This window comes from Leptonychotes weddellii, chromosome 10 (genome assembly GCF_054177405.1).
Source record: "Leptonychotes weddellii isolate Sample4059 chromosome 10, ASM5417740v2, whole genome shotgun sequence".
Taxonomy (NCBI): Eukaryota; Metazoa; Chordata; class Mammalia; order Carnivora; family Phocidae; genus Leptonychotes; species Leptonychotes weddellii.
Window position 1 is genome coordinate 38,056,234 of NC_138378.1, and position 21,283 is coordinate 38,077,516.

Genomic DNA, 21,283 nt, shown 5'->3' on the forward strand with positions numbered 1-21,283 from the left:
ATCCCAAGCAGACATCCAGTTGAGCAGGGAGCCGGCTGTGGGGCTCGATCTTAGGACCCTGAGATCATGACCTGAGCTGAAGTCAGATGCTTAACTGAGTGAGCTACCCAGGCGCCCATTCGTTTGTATCTTTTTAAGTGTGACATAATCTCTCTTCTCATGCCTTCCACTTCTGACTTCCATCACTTACGGTATCTCCAACAATCGTTTGACCCACCAGAACCCCTAATCCATTAATCTGGTCACTTGTTCACTATCCCTCTTGCCTTTTGTTCCATCCCCACCCAGCTTACTTTCCATGACCAGTAATTATCATCACACCCTCCCCTTGCTTATCCCTCTTTCACTTCAGCATACTCACTTGGCAAAACCTCAAGACTGATTAAATCCACCTCTCCACTTGTTCTGGCTTCGTGCCCGTGGAGCTGAACAAGCTGGGGAAAAACACTTTCAATGCACATCAACAGCTTCAGTTGGATCCCTGATACTGCCCAGGATTCATATTACACTTCCCTTGTCCATTCACTCCCCTATTCTCCTAGATGGCTATTGCACAGATTCTCCTTTGTCCTCAAACAGCTGACACCTCCTTCTCTGTCTTCACTCTCAACTGTTGGCCTTGCTTCCTACTGCAAGGATCTTAGAATCTTAGCATGTATCTTCTACATCTCCTACTGCCCCATCTACCCAGCTTTACCATTGGCACCCGCATACTCTGTTACCATAGATGCTGCAGTCATTATTCATGCTCTCATCTAAAGCCAATCCCTCCCCTTGAACATTAGATCCCATCGTCTCTTGTTCATTCAAAGAAATCACTCCAGTGATTTCCCCTTCCTTCCCGACACCATCAATGTTTCCCTTTCCCCTGGATCATTCTCATCTGGACAAAAGTATGCTGTTGTTGCTCACATCTTAAAAAACAACACAAAACAAAAAAATTATCTTAATTTTACTTTAATGATCATCTACCCCTCTATGTCTTTACTTTGCAGCCAAACTCTTCTGAAGGGTTGTCTGTGTTACTATCTTTAGTTTTTTTCTGCATTCTCTCTTAAATCCTCTCCACTCTGGCTTTCATGTTCACAGAAAAAACCCCTGAAGCAGTTCTTTTCATGATCACCAACAACCTTCACGTGGAGAAATCCAGTCTTGGTCCTCCTTTTCCTTAAACCATTAGCATTTGACACAGTTGATCACTCTTCTACTTCACCGGATCTTAGGACATCTGGTCTCTTGGTTTTCTTTCTACTCATTGGCCATTCTCTCTCAGTCACTTTTGCTGGTTCTTCACCTTCAACTACCTCATGCTAGAGTGTCCAAAGACTCTTTCCCTGGTCTCCCTCTATTTACATTTATTTCATTGGTGATGTCATCCAATCATATAACCTCAAATTCCAGGTATATAAAAACCCCAAATTTATATATCCATATAGACTTCAATCTCAAATTCTAGACTTGTGTATTCAAATGTTTACTCAACATCTCTGTTTAAATGTCTAGTACACACCTCACACTTATGCACAAACTGAACCTTTGATCTTTGCCCACGAGGTCCTGTATCCACAGCCTTTCCCATGGTGAACTCATTCTTCCAACTGCTCAAACCAAAAACTCTGGAGTCATCCTTGATAGTCTCCTTCTCTTAAACCCAACACCCAACCCATCAGCAAATCTGGGTGATTCTATCTTCAAAGCACATCTAGAATTCACCTACTTCTCATCATCCCCACTGCTTCCATCCAGGAGCAAGCCACCACCACTTCTTGTCAGGATTATCAAAACAGACTTAAGACTGGTCTTTTGCTTCTATCCTTACCCTCTACAGTCTGTTATCTACCCAGCTGCCAGAGTGATGCTTTTCAGTGGTAAATCTGATTGTACCGATTCTCTTCTGAGAACCCTGCAATGGCACCCATTCCATTCAGAATAAAAGCCAAAATCCTTCCTGTATTCTACAGGGCACTAAATGATTTGACCCCACCATTACCTTTCTGATCCCCTCTCTTATCATTCTCAACCCTGACCATTCCACTCTAGCCACACTGCCCTCGTTGTTATGCTGCAAACATGTTAGGCGTGGCCCCTCTTCAGAGTCTCTGGACCTGCTATTCCCTCTGTTTGGAATACTCTTCTCCCAGAGGCCCACACAATTCCTCTGTCAGCTTCTGCCCTTCTTTGCTCAATATCACATAGTCAGTGGAGGCCAACACTGATCATCATATTTGTAATTGTAATCAGACTTCTTCTCCTCACTGGCACTCCTAGTCTTCTCACCCTGCTCGGCTTTGCTTATCACTTTCCAACATACAATTCAAGCTATCAATGTATATTTGCATCATTTGTTTTCTCCACAAGAATTCCTTAAGGTTAGATATTTATCAGATTTGTTTATATACATATATCCCAAGTACCTAAAACAGTACCTGACACTTTAGTAGTCACCAAATAAATATTTGTTGAATGAATTTAGACTCATAGGTACAGGAAACAAATTGATTACAGGAGGGTGGGTGGGCAGCAAAATAAGTGAAAGGGATTAAGAGGGACAAACTTTCAGTTATAAAATAAATGTCATGGAGATATAATGTACAGCATGGGAAATATAGTCAATAATATTGTAATAACTTTGTAAGGTGACAGATGGAAACTAGACTTATCATGGGGATCATTTCATAGTGTATAAAAATATCAGTATACATCTGAAATAGGATATTGTATGTTAATTATACATCAATAAAAAATATTTGTTGAGGGGCGCCTGGGTGGCTCAGTCGTTGGGCGTCTGCCTTCAGCTCAGGTCATGATCCCGGGGTTCCAGGACTGAGCCCTGCATCGGGCTCCCTGCTCTGCAGGAAGCTTGCTTCTCCCTCTCCCACTCCCCCTGCTCACGTTCCCTGTCCCGCTGTGTATCTCTCTGTCAAATAAATAAATAAAATCTTTAAAAAATATATTTGTGGAATGAAGGAGTGAATGAATGAAGAGTGAAGACAGGGCTGAATAAGAAATCACAAGAGAATCCTTATTTGCAGACTCAATCTATCAGTGAGGCTGGGGAGGATGAGGGGATGAAGAGATATTCCTAATTGTGAGCAGAGTTGGTCTTGGTTGTTTGAGGAGAGGTAAAGACTAAAATAATTCACTAACCATGAACCTTATGTCATGAGTAGAATTCTTTTTTTTCCCATAATTAGAATTCTTGATGTCTTATCTTATGTCCTGACCCTTCTTCCATACATTTCTCCTGCAAATAGCACCACAGAGAACTCACTTCCTTTAAAGATTAAATGATGATAATAATAATTATAGAAGAAGAAGAAGAAGAAATGTTAAAGGATGTATACAGATACCCACAAGAAAACAAAGGAGAGGGGTGCCTGGGTGGCTCAGTCGATTGAGCACCTGACTCTTGCTTTGGGTTCAAGTCATGATCTTATGGATTGTGAGATTGAGCCCCATGGCAGGCTCCTCAGCGGGAAGTCTGCTTGAAAGGTTCTCTGCCTCTGCCCCTCCCCCTGCTTATGCTCGTGCTCTGTCCCTCTCTCTCAAAATAAATAAATAAATCTTAAAAAAAAAAAGGAGAAAAAAATGGTAGATGAAGAGCTCTCGCCAGAAAAATGTCACCTAGGAGTAGACAAAAATTTGACCATACATATTGCCATGACTTACAACATTCAACAAAGAAAGCTCAAGAACACAAATTAGAGCTCCACAAGATTAATAAGCTATAATGAGACAGCAAAAGGAAATGAAGGGAGTGACATGTGTAAAATGGTGGACTAGAAAGCCCTACCTCAGGAATTTCGCTTCTTACTTCAGGAACTCATTTACCCACAGAAACATTGAGAAAACAACAAAAAGCTGTCTGAATAAACATGGTAGGAGCTCTAGAAACCAACAAAAGGTTTTAGCAACCAAGCAAACACTCAATCAAGAAAAAACCACCTTCTCAATGGTGAGAAAGTTTTGTGGTAAAGGTAAGTACATGAATAAACATAAAATCCATATCATATGATAGTATTTCATATTTTATTATATTAAACTTCAACATTTTACATTTTATAATTGCAATACTGTTTGTAATTCCACTTTCTAGTTGCTGCAGGATTTAAAAGACAAATGCACGAAAATAATTATGTTAGTGTGTACAAAATTACATAAAGATGTAATTTGTGACACCAAGACATAAGAACATAAAGAGGGATAGAGCTTTATAGGAGTAGAATTTTTGTGTGTAATTGGGTTAAGTGGTATCAATTCAAATCAGATAGTAATAACTATAAGATGTTATATGTAATCCCCAGGGTACCACACAAAAAATCTATAGAATATACATCAAAGTAAATGAGAAGGATATAAAAATATGTCATTGCCAAAAAATCAGCTAAACACAAAAGAAGGTAGTAATGGAAGAAATGAAGGACAAAAAAGTTGTAAGACCTACAGAAAATGAATAGCAAAATGGCAGAAGTAAGTCCTTCTTTATCAGTAATTACTTTACTTTTTTAAAAGATTTTATTTTTAAGTAATCTCCACACCCAACATGGGGCTCGAGCTTACAACACCGAGATCAAAAGTCACATGTTCTACCGACTAAGCCAGACAGGTGTCCCCTATCGATAATTATTTTAAATAAAACAGATTAAAGTCTCCAATCAAAAGGCATAGATTGGCAGAATGAATTAAAAAACATGATCAAACTATATGCTCTCTACAACATACTCACTTAAGATTTAAAGATGCAGAATAATTTGAAAGTGAAACAATGGAAAAAAATATTCCATGCAAACAGCAACCAAAAGAGAGCAGAGGTGGCTACATTAATATCAAACAAGACAGATTTTAAGTAAAAAACTGTTATAAGAGGTAAAGAAGCACATAATATATTGATAAAAAGGTCAATTCACCAAGAAGATATAACAGTTATAAACATATGTACAACAAACATTAGAACATCAAAACATAAGAAGGAAACATTGGCAGAATTGCAGGGAGAAATAGACATTTCTATAATAATAGTAGAAGACTTCCACATACTACTTTCAACAATGATAGACAATCAATAAGGAAATAGAGGACTTTAACAGCACCATAAACCAGACATATACAGAACACTCCTCCCAACAGCAGCATATACATTCTTCTCAACTGACTTCCTGAACATTTTCCAGAAAGACCATATGTTAGGCTAAAAAACAAGTCTTAATGAATTTTAAAGGATTAAAATCAAAGTATCTTTTCTGATCGTGATGGAATGAAGCAAGAAATCAATGACAGAAGGAAAACTGGAAAAGTCACAAATACATGTAAATTAATCACATACTTTTACACTAAATTCCACACCAGAAACTAATATTACACTGTATGTTAATTAACTGGAATTTAAATAAAAACTTGAAAAAAGAAAAAATAAACAGCATGCTTTTATTTTTTTTTTAAACTTTTATTTATTTATTTGAGAGAAACAGAGAGAGCATGAGCAGAGGGGAGGGGCAGGAGAGGAGGGAGAAGCAGACGCCCTGCCCAGCAGAGAGCCTGATGCAGGGCTCCCTCCCAGGACCCTGAGATCATGACCTGAGCCAAAGGCAGACACTTAACTGACTGAACCACCCAGGCACCCAACAGCATGCTTTTAAATAAAAAATTGGTCAAAGGAGAAATCACAAGGGAAATTAGAAAATACCTTGAGACAAATGAAAACAAAGACACAAAATACCAAAATGTATGGGATTCAGTGAAAACAGTGCTAAGAGGGAAATTTATAGCAGTAAATGCATACATTGAAAAAGAAGACATATCTCAGATCAATAACCTAAACTTACACTAAAAAGGGGAGCAAACTAAACCCAAATCTAGCAGAAAGAAGGAAATAATAGAGATTAAAGCAGAGATAGAAGTGGAATAGAGAATAGAAAAAACAAATAGAAAAAAAGCAACAGAAAAAATCAATAAAACTAAAAGTTAATTCTTCAAAAAGATCAATGAAATAAACTTTTTTTTATTTTTTAAAAGATTTTATTTTAAGTAATCTCCATACCCAGCGTGGGGCTTGAACTTACAACCCTGAGATAAGAATTGCATGCTCCACCAACTGAGCCAGCCAGGTGGCCCTAGACAAGCTTTTAGTTCAATTGACTGGGGAAAAAAAGATATAAAAGACTCAAATCATCAAAATCAGAAATGGAAGTGTGGACATTATTATAAATTTTGTGGAAATAAAAATATGAATGTTTATATGCCAATCGACAGGATAACCTAGATGAAATGGACACATTTCTAGAAACAATCTAACAAAACTAAATCATGAAGAAATAGAAAATCCAAATATACCTACATCATTGAGATTGAATAAGTAACCAAAAACCTCCCAACAAAGTAATGTCCTGGGTCAGATGACTTCACTGGTGAATCCTACCAGCTATTTAAAGAATGAACACCAATCCTTCCCCAATTCTTTAAAAAACTGAAGAAGAGGAAATACTATGCTATGAGACCCTGATACCAAAAACAAAGACACTATAAGAAAAGAAATTTACACACCAATATCCCTGATGAATTTTGATGGAAAAATCCCCCAATAAAATACTAGCAAACTGAGTACAAATGATAATTGGCCCTGCAAATAAAAATTTGGATTTGTTAAAAAAAAAAAATACCAGCAAACCAAATTCAGCAGCATATTAAAAAAGATTATCTGTCTTGACCAAGTAAGATTTATTCCTGGAACGCAAGCCTGGGTCAATATACAAAAATCAATCAGTGTAATACATCATGTTAACAGAATGAAAGAGAAACCCACATAATCATCTTGGCTGATAAAGAAAAAGCATTTGACAAAATTCAACACACTTTTTAATAAAAAAAACTCCCCACACTTAATAAACTAGGAATGGAAGGATGCTTCCTCAACATGATAAAGGCCATATATGAAAAACCAATAGCTAACATCATCCCCAATGGTGAAAGACTGAAAGCTTTTCCCCTAAGATCCAGGACAAGGCAAGGATGCCCACTTTTGCCACTTCTGCACAACCTAGTGCTGAAGTCCTAGCCAGGGCAACCAGGCAAGAAAAAGAAAAGGCACCTACATTGGAAAGGAAGAAGTGAAATTATCTCTATTCACAGGTGATATACTTTTATATGCAGACACCCCTAAAGAGTCTATACACAATAAAACAGAGCTAATAAATACAGCAAAGTTGTGGGATACAAGCTCAATGTACACAAATCACCTGCGGTTTTTTTTAAGGATTTTATTTATTTATTTGTCAGAGGAGAGAGCACAAGCAGGGAGAGTGGCAGGCAGAGGGAGAAGTAGGCTCCCCACTGAGCAAGGAACTCCATGTGGGACTCAATCCCAGGACCCTGGGATCATGACCTGAGCTGAAGGCAGACGCTTAAGGACTGAGCCAGCCAGGCACCCCTCACCTGCAGTTTTTTAAAGATTTATTTATTTTAGAGAGAGAGAGAAAGAAAGAGCACAAGTGAGGGAGAGGGGCAGAGGGAGAGGAAGGCACAGAATCTCAAGCAGACTCCCCACTGAGCATGGACCCCCCCTCCATGCGGGGCTTGCTCTCAGGACCCCAAGATCATGACCTCAGCCGAAATCAAGAGTCAGGCGCTTAACGGACTGAGTCACGCCGGCACCCCCAGCTGGATTTCTATACATGAACAATGAACAGTCCATGAAAGGAATTAAGAAAACAATTCTGTTTAAAACAACATCAAAAATAATTAAATACGTAGGAATGAATTTAACAAAGGAGGAGAAAGACTTGTACACTGGAAACTCAAAATATTACCCCCCCAAATTAAAGAAAGATATAAATAAATGGAAAAACATTTCCTGATGAATTGAAAGACTTAGCACTGGACAATATTCCCCTAAGTGATCTACAGATCCTGTGCAATCCCTATCAAAATCCAAGTGATATTCCTTGCAGAACTAGAAACACCAATCTTAACATTCATATGCAATCTCAAGGGACCCCAAATTGCCAAAGCAATCTTGAAAAATATCAAAGTTGGAGGACTCAGATTTGATTTCAAAACTTATTATAAACCTACAGTAATCAAAACAGTGTTGTTCTGTCTGGCATAAGGACAGACATACAGACCAATGGGATGGAATAGAGAGCCCAGAAGTAACCACTCACGTATATGGTCAATAATTTTTAACAAGGGTGTCAAGTTCACAGCAAATGATGCTGGAGTATCTTGTAGTGCCAGAAAGTAAGCAAGTATGAGGAAAAAAAAAAAAAACCCATTGGTGGGGATGTGTCAAAGGGTACAGGAGCCTGCTGAAAGAGCTCCCAGTGGCCAAAACTGCAACAATTTGAGCCACAAGATAAAGAAATGCTGTGTTATAAACCAAAGTATAAAATAAGTATGTGTGAGTCCACACTGATATAAATGATTGACTACATTACTAAATGGGAGAGAAGAGACAAATCTCCTATACAGAATTCCAAATAAATTAAATAGATCCTCCACTGAATTCACAGCGATCAATTTCAGTGCCAGAGGAAAAATTGTGTTGGACTTACTGAAATGAAGTCTATTGATTCCAACACGTCACCTTCTTAAGGGATTTTCAAGGGCAGTTTCAACGGTGATTTTTGCTTTACATGCTGAGGGCTGACTTCAGAAGTTAAACCTGAAGATGGTGGGGCCCTGTTAAATTCCCTGCCTGTTAAAGCCCACTACAGGGCCATACACGAGGCAGAGCTCCATGTTTGCTTTTTAAAAAGTCATAAGGGTGGGGCGCCTGGGTGGCTCAGTTGGTTAAGCGACTGCCTTCGGCTCAGGTCATGATCCTGGAGTCCCTGGATCGAGTCCCACATCGGGCTCCCTGCTCAGCAGGGAGTCTGCTTCTCCCTCTGACCCTCCTCCCTCTCATGCTCTCTGTCTCTCATTGTCTCTCTCGCAAATAAATAAAATCTTAAAAAAAAAAAAATTTAAAAAATAAAAAAAATAAAAAGGCATAAGGGTGCTTTACAGGGTGTCACGTGATGTGACGTTTCCGCACTCATTTGGTGTTGAGATTGGAACGTTCACGCAAAGGTCAGATGCTGGTGCTGATGCAGCTGACACCCTCCACCTTCTTCCTAAACAAATCGGCCTCCTCGCTGCCTCCTCTTTCTATCAGAGACCTGCCCTGTACAGCCTTCTCATCCATCGCCTTAGGTGTCCGCCCTCACATGCTACATTCGCGCCCACCGTCTATCCCACTTTAAACCTATGCCTTCCTATTAATATCTCCCACTAGAGTACTGATGATTAATATTCCCTAAAACAGAAGTGACTTGGAAACCCAGCTTTCCCATAATAGCTGCAAAGACCTGGCCCCGATTCAAGCCCACAAAACACAAGCCAAATTACACACTGGGTGGTGAAGGCATTTTTCTTTTTTCTTTTTTTCCAAATCCTGCCCTTGTGTGAGTTAAAGTGGAAGAAGTATTGTGTGACCACATTGTTCAAACATAGGGAGATGATTGTACTCCTCCAGCTTGGTTTTCATTTCTTGGTTCTTCCTCAAGCCCCTGATTTCCGACTGTACTTCTTTTTGATGTCTCCTCTTCCTTAGAAAAGGCCAGAGGGGAGGGCAGAGGGCAGTATGGGGCTTCATCCCCTAGAAGTGCAGAGCCATAGAGGTTTCTAAGAAGGTCAGATTTATATTTTTGTCTTAGAAATTAAGCTCAGGCTGATGGCAGAGGTTGCGTCTCCCAGTGATTTTCCATAGGAAGAATGATCATGCAAGCAATCAATTTCAAAGGGACTTCAAGGGTTGAAAACAACTCAGCAAGGGTGGGGTACCCTCAAAGCCCACAGGCTTCCAGCACACCTGAGTTTGAGCAGATATGCTTCTGAGGCTTCCTGTTTTTTTTTTTTTAAGATTTTATTTATTCATTTGAGAGAGAGAGAAAGCACATGAGAGGGGGGAGGGTCAGAGGGAGAAACAGACTCCCTGACAAGCAGGGAGCCTGATGCAGGACTCGATCCAGGGACTCCAAGATCATGACCTGAGCCGAAGGCAGTCGCTTAACCAACTGAGCCACCCAGACGCCCCCTGAGGCTTCCTGTTTTAATGTCACCACTGGCCCCGTTTCCAATGCCCATCAAAACCGACACTGAAGGGACAGGAGTTGTGAATGGAGCACTATTGTCCCTCTATGGGGAGAGCAGTGGTCATTCTCGGCACATCTAGGTCAGTCCAAAGTTGAGAGGGGTGGGAGCTCATATGATCTCAGGATACCAGGACACTAGGAGAAAGGCAGAGACATGAGGTTCAGAAGTTCTGGCCCAGGAAACAAATTGTGTTTAACTAGCCATGTTTCCAAATCTTTGTCCAATCCTGATATACATAAAAAAGGGGTATTTGTATAGCTCGCTGGGATCAGCTTGAGGGAGCTTGGATAATTCTAAATGGAGCTTCCTGGAAGGGCGCCTGGCTAGCTCAGTTTGTAGAGCATGAGACTCTTAAATGCAACTTAATGGATAATCATTATTTACATTGTCTTTATATATATTCTTAAAAAAAAATAAAGATAAAAACAAAAAAATCTATGATACTCTATAATTATGAGAAGAAAAACAAAAACAAAGTGTGGGGGCAGATTTAAATATTGAATCCATGTAAAATTTCCTGGTAACAACTCTGTGATTTTTTTTTTAAATGAAAAACTACAGCTTGTTTCTCTGTCTCTTTTTTATACCAAGTTTTATGTTTAAATCTGCACAGAGGGGCACCTGGCTGGCTCAGTCCGAAGAAGGTATGACTCTTGATCTCGGTTTCGTGAGTTCAAGCCCACGTTGGGTATAGAGATTACTAAAAAATAAACTTAAGAAAAACAAAAATGAAAAAAATGAAAAATAAAATGTCTGCACATAAATTCTGATCAAGACTTTTTTTTAAAGATTTTTAAAGATTTGTGATTTAAGATTTTTCAATTTATTTGAGAGAGAGAGAGAGAGAGAGAGCACAAGCAGGGGGAGGGGCAGAGGGAGAGGGAGAAGCAGACTCCATGCTCAGCTGGGAGCCTGATGGAGGGCTGGATCCCAGCACCCTGGGATCATGACCTGAGCCGAAGGCAGACGCTTAACCGGCTGAGCCACCCAGGTGCCCTGAGCAGTCGAAATTATATTTAAAGGCTCTAGTAGCTCTTTTCTTCCATTAACAATGGTAATGTTACATTTTTTTTTCTGATAATGTGACTGGATTTTGAATCCAAAAGAACTCGGTCACACCAAGTATTTGGAAACGATGAAACTCATCTATGATTTGGGCAAGCTTGGTGAGGGGCCTTACTGCTGCCCCCACTGAGATGTCACCAGAAGGCCCACTGAGCTGCAAACGAAGAGACATTTCCTAAATATGTGAGCAAGGATTCAGGACCACTCCCAGCAGCAGTAGTGACAGGAGCTGTCCCCCTCCCCCCAGGGCCCAGGGGTTCCCATCTTAAGGCTCCCTGGCGGGGATACTCCAACTTGCATTATCGCCACCTGCCTGGCTTTGGTGCAGCCATGATACTAATTCTTTGTCTCAACCAGAAAGCCAAGGAGGTAGCAGACATATCATCGTACCCATAGTACAGAGGAGGAAGCTGAGGCCCCAAAGGTCAGGGATTATCCCCCGAGTGAAGCCAGAATCCCTGCTTCCCACCTCTTTGTTCCTGCAGAGCCTCGCTCACAGAGACTATCTTCTGAGAACAATATTCTGCTGGATGCTGCAAGGCTCTCCTATCAAAAGGAGGAATGGAAGACCCCAAATCAGAATTCCAAGGGGCCATATGAATGGGGCACATCTCTCAGAAGTCCATTTTCCAGTGAACATCCCAGGGAGGTGAATGCTATTCTCCCAGAACCTATGGAGGGTTCCTGGGGGATTTTTCTGTTTTCTTCTGGTTCTCTCTCCCTCCCCTCTCCCATCAGTGCCTAGTCCTCTCTTCCTCTTTCCTCTCCTCCCTCTCTTGCTTAACTCTCTCCTCTCACTTTTTAAGTCGTTAAAATACAGGATTGGAAGATTCTAGATACACATATTCTTCTTGTATCTATTGACAGAAGATATATGTTCTCTGTTTTAAACTTTAAACCAGGCAAATTTAATCTTTTATGTCTTTGAAAACAAAATTAAAAACCAATTAGGTTGCTCTGTAACTTTCTGGCTGTGGGCTCTGGGCAAGTTATATACCGCTCTGTGCCTCAGTTTCCTCACCTGTAAAATGGGGACACAAACAGCACCCATTTTGTAGGGTCATTGTGAAGATGAAATGAGTTGATACATATAAACAGTCTTTTTTCACCTTCTTTTAACAGCTTCAGTGAAATTATTAATATATCATAAAATTTACCCTTTAAAGTACCCAATTCAGTGGGTTTTAGCAGAGTCAAGAGTTGTGCACCCATCCTCATGATCTAATTCTAGAACATTTTCATTACCCCCAAAAAGAAACTCATTTGCCATTACTCCCCATCTCCCAAATCCCCCAGCCCTTGGCAAACAGGGATTTGTCTATTCTGGACACTTTAAATAAATGGAATCATACAATACCTGATCTTTTGTGCTTCTTTTACTTAGCATAGTGTTTTCAAAGTTTCAAGGTTCATCCATGTTGTAGCATATAGCATATTCTTTTTTTTTTTTTTTTTTGGCATTCTTAAATGAACTTTTTTTTTTATTAACACATAATGTATTATTTGTTTCAGGGGTACAGGTCTGTGATTCATCCGTCTTACACAATTCACAGCGCTCACCATAGCACATACCCTCCCCAATGTCTATCCCCCAGCCACCCCATCCCTCCCACCCCCACCACTCCAGCAACCCTCAGTTTGTTTCCTGAGATTAAGAGTCTCTTATGGTTTGTCTCCCTCTCTGGTTTCGTCTTGTTTCATTTTTCCCTCCCTTCCCCTGTGATCCTCTGTCTTGTTTCTCAAATTCCTCATATCAGTGAGATCATATGATAATTGTCTTTCTCTGATTGACTTATTTCACTTAACATAATACCCTCTAGTTCCATCCACATCGTTGCAAACGGCTATATCAGTACTTCTTGTCTTTTCTTTTGATGTGTGTATATGTGTATGTATAATTTATTTTTTCTTCTTGGTGCTTTAAAATTTTTCTTACAATTTCTTTTCTTCCTAACTTTTTTTTTTATTTATTTATTCATGAAAGTCAGAGAGAGAGAGGCAGAGGCAGAGGGAGAGAAGCAGGCTCCCTGCCTAGCAGGGAGCCCGATGCGGGACTCGATCCCAGGACCCTGGGATCATGACCTGAGCCGAAGGCAGACGCTTAACCATCTGAGCCACCCAGGCACCCCATCTTTTCTTCCTAACTTTATTGAGGAATAATTTACAAATAAAAATTGTTTATATTTATGGTGTACAATGTGATGACTTGATACATCTACACATTGTGAAATAATGACTGCAATCAAACTCATTAACACATCCATCACTTCAAATTGTTACCTTTTTGGTGTGTGGTGAGGACACTTAAGATCTACTCTATTAGCAAATTTCAAGTATACAACACAGTATGATTCACTCTAGTCACCATGCTGTGCATTAGATCCCCACAACTCATTCGTCTTATAAATGAAATGGTCAACAGGTAGATGAAAAGGTGCTCGACATCACTGATTGTCAGGAAAATCAGAAGACACAAATTATAACCACAAAGAGGTATCACCTTACACCTGTTAGAGAGGCTGTCATCAGAAAGACAAGAAGTAAGAAGTGTTGGTGAGAATGTGGAGTAAAGTAAGTAGGAATGTAAACTGGTGCAGCCGCTATGAAAAACAGTATGCAGATTCCTCAAGAAATTAAAAATAGAACTATCATGTGATTCAGCAATTGCACTTCTGGGTATACATCCAAAGGAAATAAAATCAGGATTTTGAGGAGCTATCTATACTCCCATATCAGTTGCAGCATTAATAGCCAAGATATGGAAACACTGTAAGTGTCCACTGACAGATGAATGGATAAAGAATATCACACACACACACACACACACACACTTTTTTCTGCCCTGTAAAAGAAGGAAATCCATTTGCAACAACATAGATGAACCTGGAGGGTATAATGCTAAGTGAAGTAAGCCAGACACAGAAAGACAAATACTGTATGATCTCACTTATATGTGGAACCTAAAAAAGTCAAAGTCACAGAAGCAGAGAGTAGAAGAGTGGGAGCTGGGGGTGGAGGAAATAGATCCTGGTAAAGAGATAAACAGCTTTGAAATGCATGTAGCACATTAATGTGCTAAGTGCCAATATTATGAAGTGATTTTTTTTAACCCTCCCTGTGGGTGGGTGGGTCTCAATTTTATGCCTTCTACCTTGTAGTAGGAGCTCTGCGATTATTTCAGGAGCACCTCTTACTGAGATTCTCCAATGGTTAGGCAGGACTTTTCCATTTAGTTGGCATAAGTGATGATTTACCATTGAGAAAAAGAGAGTGAGGAATTCAAGACCAATCAGCACCTGGCTCCTGGAGGAGAGTTGCTGGAAGGTTCTGACAGAGAACTGGGTCTTGAATCTTCTATATTAGGTGATACTGACTCTGGAGCAGGAATCCACACCCATACTTAACTTTGGGGAACAGTTCATTGCTGTCTTAGCTTGGGCCGCTGTAACAAAAATACCAAAGACTGCATGGCTTAAACAACGGAGATTTGTCAGTTATGGAGGCTGGGAATTCTGAGATCAGGGTGCCAGCCTGGTTGGGTTCCAGTGAGGGCCCTTCCTGGTTTGCAGACAGCCGTCTTCTTGCTATGTCCTCACGTGGTGGATAGCAAGCTTTAGTTTCTTGCTCTTCTTATAAGGACACTAATCCATCCTGGGGGCTCTACCCTCATGACTTTATCGAAACCTAACTACCTCCCAAAGGCCCCATCTCCTATAACTAGGGGGTTAGGATTTCAACATAAGAGTTTTAGGAGGGGACACAAACACGCAGTCCATAACGAATGCTACTTGTTAACCGTCTCCTTGTCTTTTTTTTTTTTTAAGATTTTTTTATTTATTCATTTGACAGAGATAGATACAGCGAGAGAGGGAACACAAGCAGGGGGAGTGGGAGAAGGGGAAGCAGGCCTCCCGCAGAGCGAGAAGCCCGATGAGGTGCTCGATCCCAGGGCCCTGGGATCATGACCTGAGCCAAAGGCAGACGCTTAACGACTGAGCCACCCAGGTGGCCCTCCCTGTCTTTTTTATTGTGATTATTGGATATAGGGGTCTGCAGTCATTCTCTCATTTCAGTCATTTATGTGACAGTAATCACACAAAATACCCTGTCAAGGGTCATAAATATTTAAATAGATAATCCACTTTTTCATTTGACATTGTTAACACATAAAGGATTTTTAAAAGTAGAATAAAACTACATTTAAAGAAGACAAATTGAGGGGCACCTGGGTGGCTCAGTCGTTAAGCATCTGCCTTCGGCTCAGGTCATGATCTCAGGGTCCTGGGATCGAGCCCCACATCGGGCTCCCTGCTCCGCGGGAAGCCTGCCTCTCCCTCTCCCACTCCCTCTGCTTGTGTTCCCTCTTTCACTGTGTCTCTCTCTGTCAAATAAATAAATAAAAATCTTTAAAATAAAAAAAAAAACCCTTCCTTTAAAAAAAAAAAGAAGACAAATTGAAAAATTAGTCACAATAGAATGAAAGGCCATCTAACTCTGACAAATTCTAAGGCCATGTAGCTCTGCTGAAGGCTCACTGACTCAGAGAAAAATATCTGGAGTCCACCACAAGTAAAAAGCAGTCCAATACAGTTTTTTTTTTCTATTAGAAAAGTATACAAATATGCCTTGAATTAAAGTTCTTCTAACTCCACGGTCTATTAAGACAGGAACCCAGTTTTCCAATTCAGTGGTACATCCTCCTCTGGCTGAGAAAAATACTGTGGACAAAATGTGATTTGAAAAGAGTATTTAAATTTTTTTATTTTATTACATTTCTTAAGAGCAATAATCACCTCATGCCATTTATGCTGAAATAACAGAAACTGGAATAGCAAGGCACTACAGAAATGAATGATGGAGAAGCCCTTGGGTGATCCTAACCAAGACATGGCCCTAATCAACATTGTCCACAGTTGTTTCCATAGGAAGAAGCTTACTCCCTGTGAATTCCAGTGGGAAAGAATGACTTAATGGGAATACTCTTCATTGTCTGCTCTATCAGATACTTTATAGTTTCTGGAAAGCCAAACTTCTTTCTACCATAAGGAAAAGTGAAAATGATGTCTTGCACAATGCCTGACGCATTCAATCATTCATTCATTCATTTATTCATTTTCCTAGTAATGTGGGAATCGGGAATCCTGTCTTATTGGTGCGGGAACTGAAGTTCCAAAGGTATAAAGGTGATCTCTTAAAGATTACACGGGAAACAATTTGACCAGCGCTTTTCTTATCTGGAGGCAACGAGGCATCGCTGCTCAGTTAGCATGCTCTTTAGCCAGAAGACTTTCGGTTTTAAGAAAAATCAGAGCCTGACCAGGCAGCACACAGCATCAAGATGAAAACAGGTGACAGTGTCTACAACATTTAATTATGAATCTTCAAGCAAGAACTCCATCTTCTGGTGGCACCTGCCCCTCCAAAGGGGCAATGAGGCTGCGTTTGGGGAAGCTGGTATGGAGCAAAGGACCCGGCTCACCGTCGCGCTCAGAGGGGACAGGTGTGTGTGTGCGTGCCAGGGTCGGGAGGAGAGGCAGAGGCACTCCTGCGCCATGACCGCACCCGGAGTCACGTTTTCCGCGGAGCGAGACGCCGCTCGGCTCTCGATTGCTCGCGCCTGGCGCGGCGGGCGGCGCACCCGGAGGCCGGGGCTCTGCGCTCGAGCGGTCGAGCCTGACCCGTACCCGCAGAGAATCGCTCAGCGACTGCCCCGAGCCCGGGGCGGGTAGGAGGAGGCCGCAGTGGCCGGCGCGGGGATGTCGAGGAGCTCGAAGGCGGTGCTGGGCCTCTCGGTGGTGCTGACGGCGGCCACCGTGGCCGGCGTGCATCTGAAGCAACGGCAGGACCGGCAGGTCGGTGTCACGTGACCGCCTCTTCCGGGGCCCGCGCGCGGTGGCCGCGGCGACGGCGACCTTGGGCCCGCTGGTCTCTCTCCGCGTGGTTCTCCGCTGCTCCTCGTCTTTCCCTCTTTCGTGGGCTCCGCGGCGGCGCGGCCCGCCTCCCCCGCGCTCTCGCGACTGCGGCCTGGCCGCCGCCCGCCGGGTCCTGGGCGCCGCAGTCCCCGCGGCCGCGTGCACCGGGAGGCCCCGGGCGACCCCGTCCTGGCCGGCGCCTGGGAGCCCCGGCCCTCGGCGCTGCAGCCGCCTGGCTCCCGCTAAGGCCCGCCCGCGGCGTGGTCGGCGGGCCGGTTCCCAAGTCACCGCCAACCTGCAGTGACACCGACCTTTTAGCATCTCACCTGGGCTGCTGCAAAGTCGAAGCGGGGAAGGGGTTTGCGTGGGGTGCACTCAGCAAGTTGTCGGCCTCTCCCCAACCCAGGCCCAAGGTTGAGGCTCAATCCTAATGTGTTTCAGTGCTAGTGAGATTTTATCCCAGGATTAAGGAGGCTTCCCCGCATCCACTTTCCGTGCCTTTGGCCAAGGTAATTTGATGGATGCTTTTTTTTTTTTTTTTTTGTCTTTTGTCTTTTAAGGAGCAGTTTGCTATGGAAACCAGATTCCGGGAACTGGAGATACCAGCCTCCATATTTTCTTTTTTTCGGTACTTGTATTTCTGGAAATAACCGTGACTTACTGATGGGTAGAATGGCCGTCCATTCTGTGTCTCTCAGTTCCTATTTTCTTTACTCTAGTTGGCGCATGTTTAATGACCGATCTCTGTGTGTTAGGCACCACACTAGGCACGTTGAGAAACAAAGATAAGGAAGGACAGGCGTCCCTGAGTCTGTAACTGATTCACAGCAATGCGGAACGTTGAGTGTGAGAACAAGCAACTAGGTCAGCGCGTGTGTTAGGGTTGAGCCTAGTTTGCTAAGGGTGGAAATGAACTGGATGAACTAGTAAACAGTCTTTTCTTGCATTGGGCTGAGCAGTGTGCTTGGTATACAGAGATGAAGCAGATGAGGTCTTTGTCCTTGTTGTTCACAGTTTGTGGAAATCAGAGAAAGGTGTGATGGTGTAAGAATTTTGGGGAGGGGGTGTTGGGATGAATCATGACAGGGTGTGAAAGGTTAGAGATTTGGGAATAAAGTATGGCTTCTGAGGGGGGTAGCTTTTGGAACACATGCAGGAGAGTTCCTCTTCTAAGAAGTGAAAGGAAATGAGGGTGATCAAAAGAAATTTGAGATGGAGTAGAGGATTTAGCTCTGAGGTCAGTGAAGGCAGAGATTTTCAAAGAGTATGGGGTAGGATGGGTAAGAACTTGGTTCTGAACTAGCCACACATCTCATGTTCCTGGGAAGTTTTTTACAACCTAACCTACTCCAGACTTCTTAAATCAGAATCTCTTGGAGGTGGGGGATCCAGCTTAGGTATGTTTTAAAAGCTACCCAGGGAATTCTAACATGCAGGCCGGGTTGAATATCACTGTGCTAGAGAATGGAAGAACAGAAAGAGCTAGATATTTGGAAGTTAGGTGAAGAGAAGATTGACCAGAATAACCTGTGTTTATTTTACATCCAGTCATTCACCGTAGACTTTCTTTCTCGCCTGGGAGGGAGTAAAACAGATGATTGACACTGTGGGTGTGTTGGAAGTTTCAAGGAAGCAAGAAATAAAATAATGACTGTAGTTTACTATCATTTTTGACTGTCTGCCACATACCAGGTACTGACATTCATCCTTACAGGAACCCAGCAAAAGGAGTAGTGCTGTATGAGTAACGGTCAAGAGGTCTTGGTGGTTAGTAAGATAGTTAAGTGGAAGTCACAGGCAATCAGCATAATGAAACTTGGAGGAAGGTAGCAAATGGTGGCCGGAGAGCAAGCTCCTAAGCCATATGCTGAAGTCTGAGAAAGGAAGGGTGGGATCTCAGAGGCAGGTGTGGGAAGAATGATTCCAGCCAATGGTGTGCGCTTTGGGAGGTGGAGTGGGAGTGTGGGTGGGTGTGTCATGGTTCAAGGAGCACAGGACCAAACACCGGGAGAGGGAGGAGTCAAATGTCTCTGGAGATGTGGTCAAGGAGCAGTGTTCCAAAAAGTTGGTTTTCAGTTGTATTGTCTGTTCCAGGACTCTTAAATTCCCCAGACTCCTTGGTAAGAGCGAATGACACTCTAGGCTTGGAGGAGGTCCAGCAAGTAGGTACTTTGTGAGTTTTTAAAATAGACCTGATAATTTAAAACAAAAAAACAACCCCAAGCCTGGGCCCCACCCCCATTAATTCTACCTCACAAGGCCACTGTTAAAAAAAATTAGAGTATTTTGTGACCTAAAAACTGTAAAATGGTAATTATTAGTAATGACTGGATTTTTGCTTTAAAAAGTCTCACCTTAAGTGCTAGGTCCATGTTCTGGAATTTTCTGCCTGTCTTTAGTGCTTATCAAAGTAACTACCACTTTATTTTTTTGTCTGGTAGTAGCAGAGTCTCGGTTATGTAACTGGTTGGTAATTCTTTATAATTTTTGCTTCTTCTCTTTACACACTAGAAAAAAACAAGTTCTTTCCTTTCTTGCATCCTATTTAAATTTCAGTAACCTTTTTTCTTTCTTTGATGTTTATTATTCAGTAAGGATAATTGCTAACATGAGTGTAGTTCATAGAGTTACTGTGGTAAATCTCACCAAGTCTTTTAAAGCATTGAATATCAATTAAGCTTTTAAAGTTCAACACAGGAGCAGTTTTTTCCTTTTTAAGTTAATGTTATTTCCCATTAAGTTTCTCTACTGAATGTTCAGGAATTTCTTAAAATAATGGTAAGAAGTCATTTTAGTGATAACACTAGTGGAGCACACTACCAAATTAATCTGATGGTTTATTACATTTTACATTTATGCAGAAAGTTGAAATAGTAATTGGGTATTTGGAGTCTGAAAGTTTTCAGTGTATTTTAGTAGCACTGTTACTCGGATTGAATGGCACGAGGATGGGAACCACCTGTTCAAGGTGTTACTGAAATCTGTTTCTTACGTTTTTAGAGGCTTCATGATGGAGTGATCAGAGACATTGAGAGACAAAATCGGAAAAAAGAAAACATTCGTCTTTTGGGAGAACAGATTATTTTGACTGAGCAACTTGAAGCAGAAAGAGAGAAGATGTTATTGGCAAAAGGATCTCAAAAAACATGACTTGAAATGGATGTCAAATATTGATGGGACAGTGTCAAGTGTGGGTGTGCGAGTGTGGATGGAGAATAGCTTAGTGAGGTCTTTAACCTTTTTTTGGTCACTGTCCTTTCCAGCTTGACCAAAGAAAAGGACAGTGGACCATATATTCTAAATTACTGCTTTAAAAGTCCCTTCTGAGTCAAGAAGCAGGCAGACACTCTTCTGAAGAATTTCTGTCTGTGTGGTCCTGGTAGAAGCCCCGGTAAGCTTGGTGTCCAGAGCTTAGGATTGTTAGTGAAAAGCACTTTGGAACTGTGAGAGGAAGGGATGGATAGTAACATGCACCTGAGTAGTTTGATAAGCCGGCACGATGATGAAGCCACGAGAACATCTACCTCAGAAGGGCTGGAGGAGGGGGAGGTGGAGGGGGAGACTCTCCTGATCGTGGAATCGGAGGACCAGGCATCAGTGGACTTATCTCATGATCAGAGTGGGGATTCCCTCAACAGTGATGAAGGAGATGTGTCGTGGATGGAGGAGCAGCTGTCCTACTTCTGTGACAAGTGCCAAAAATGGATCCCGGCCAGTAAGGAGCTTCTCAATTCCTTTGATTTGTCAATTCCTGCGTGAAGGTTGTTTTTCTAACCTGTGAGCCAAACGTGAATGTAAAATGGACCTAAATAAAAAGATAATTATTATATTTATTATTAGTTTAGTTGGTTAATGACAGATTTATATAAAACATAGACACATTTGTATTAATAAAAATTACTGTCAACCTCTCACATTGTTAAATTAACGTTCTTGATGGCAACCCAATAAAAATCAGAAAATTGGGAATTCTGCGTTATTTAAAGAATTAGCCACATTGTTCTAACAAGATCATGTTACGGATTTGGGGCCAAATAATAGGCCCAGTATAGAATTAAAGTTCAAGTTACTCGGGTAATATTTAACTCCCATGGAAAACTGCTGTTGTATGCTGAAGTAAGTCAGAATTAGCAGATTAAGAGTATTTTGTGCTCTTTTTCTGGGACCATTCTTGTTTT

At 41.7% G+C, this 21,283-nt stretch overlaps 2 protein-coding genes and 1 long non-coding RNA gene across 3 annotated transcripts in view; 2 read left to right on the forward strand and 1 right to left on the reverse strand.

Moving 5' to 3' along the window:
- Positions 1-9,782: 9,782 nt before the first annotated feature.
- Positions 9,783-16,824, reverse strand: LOC145723850 (uncharacterized). The gene is made up of 3 exons (XR_014149178.1): positions 16,673-16,824; positions 15,819-15,911; positions 9,783-10,262 (listed from the first exon to the last, which is right to left on the reverse strand). It is a non-coding gene; the product is annotated as an uncharacterized LOC145723850 (long non-coding RNA).
- Positions 16,825-16,837: 13 nt separating this feature from the next.
- PET117 (PET117 cytochrome c oxidase chaperone) lies at positions 16,838-21,074 on the forward strand. Its single transcript, XM_081833257.1, has 2 exons — positions 16,838-17,045; positions 20,106-21,074. Exons 1-2 carry the CDS (start codon positions 16,950-16,952, stop codon positions 20,253-20,255), a joined length of 246 nt encoding a protein of 81 aa, XP_081689383.1. The 5' UTR covers positions 16,838-16,949; the 3' UTR covers positions 20,256-21,074.
- The window catches only part of KAT14 (lysine acetyltransferase 14), a 32,613-nt gene continuing 31,891 nt past the window's right edge, over positions 20,562-21,283 (forward strand). Inside the window, exon 1 of the mRNA XM_031025304.2 lies at positions 20,562-20,820. Coding sequence (XP_030881164.1) covers positions 20,562-20,820 — 259 coding nt within the window. The remainder of the gene's footprint in view (positions 20,821-21,283) is intronic.

Excerpts from the sequence above, each read along its gene's own strand:
- PET117 (XM_081833257.1), top strand. The coding sequence starts at position 16,950 with ATGTCGAGGAGCTCGAAGGCGGTGCTGGGCCTCTCGGTGGTGCTGACG. Across the intron at positions 17,046-20,105 it reads AGCAACGGCAGGACCGGCAG|AGGCTTCATGATGGAGTGAT; the intron begins GTCGGTGTCACG and ends TTACGTTTTTAG.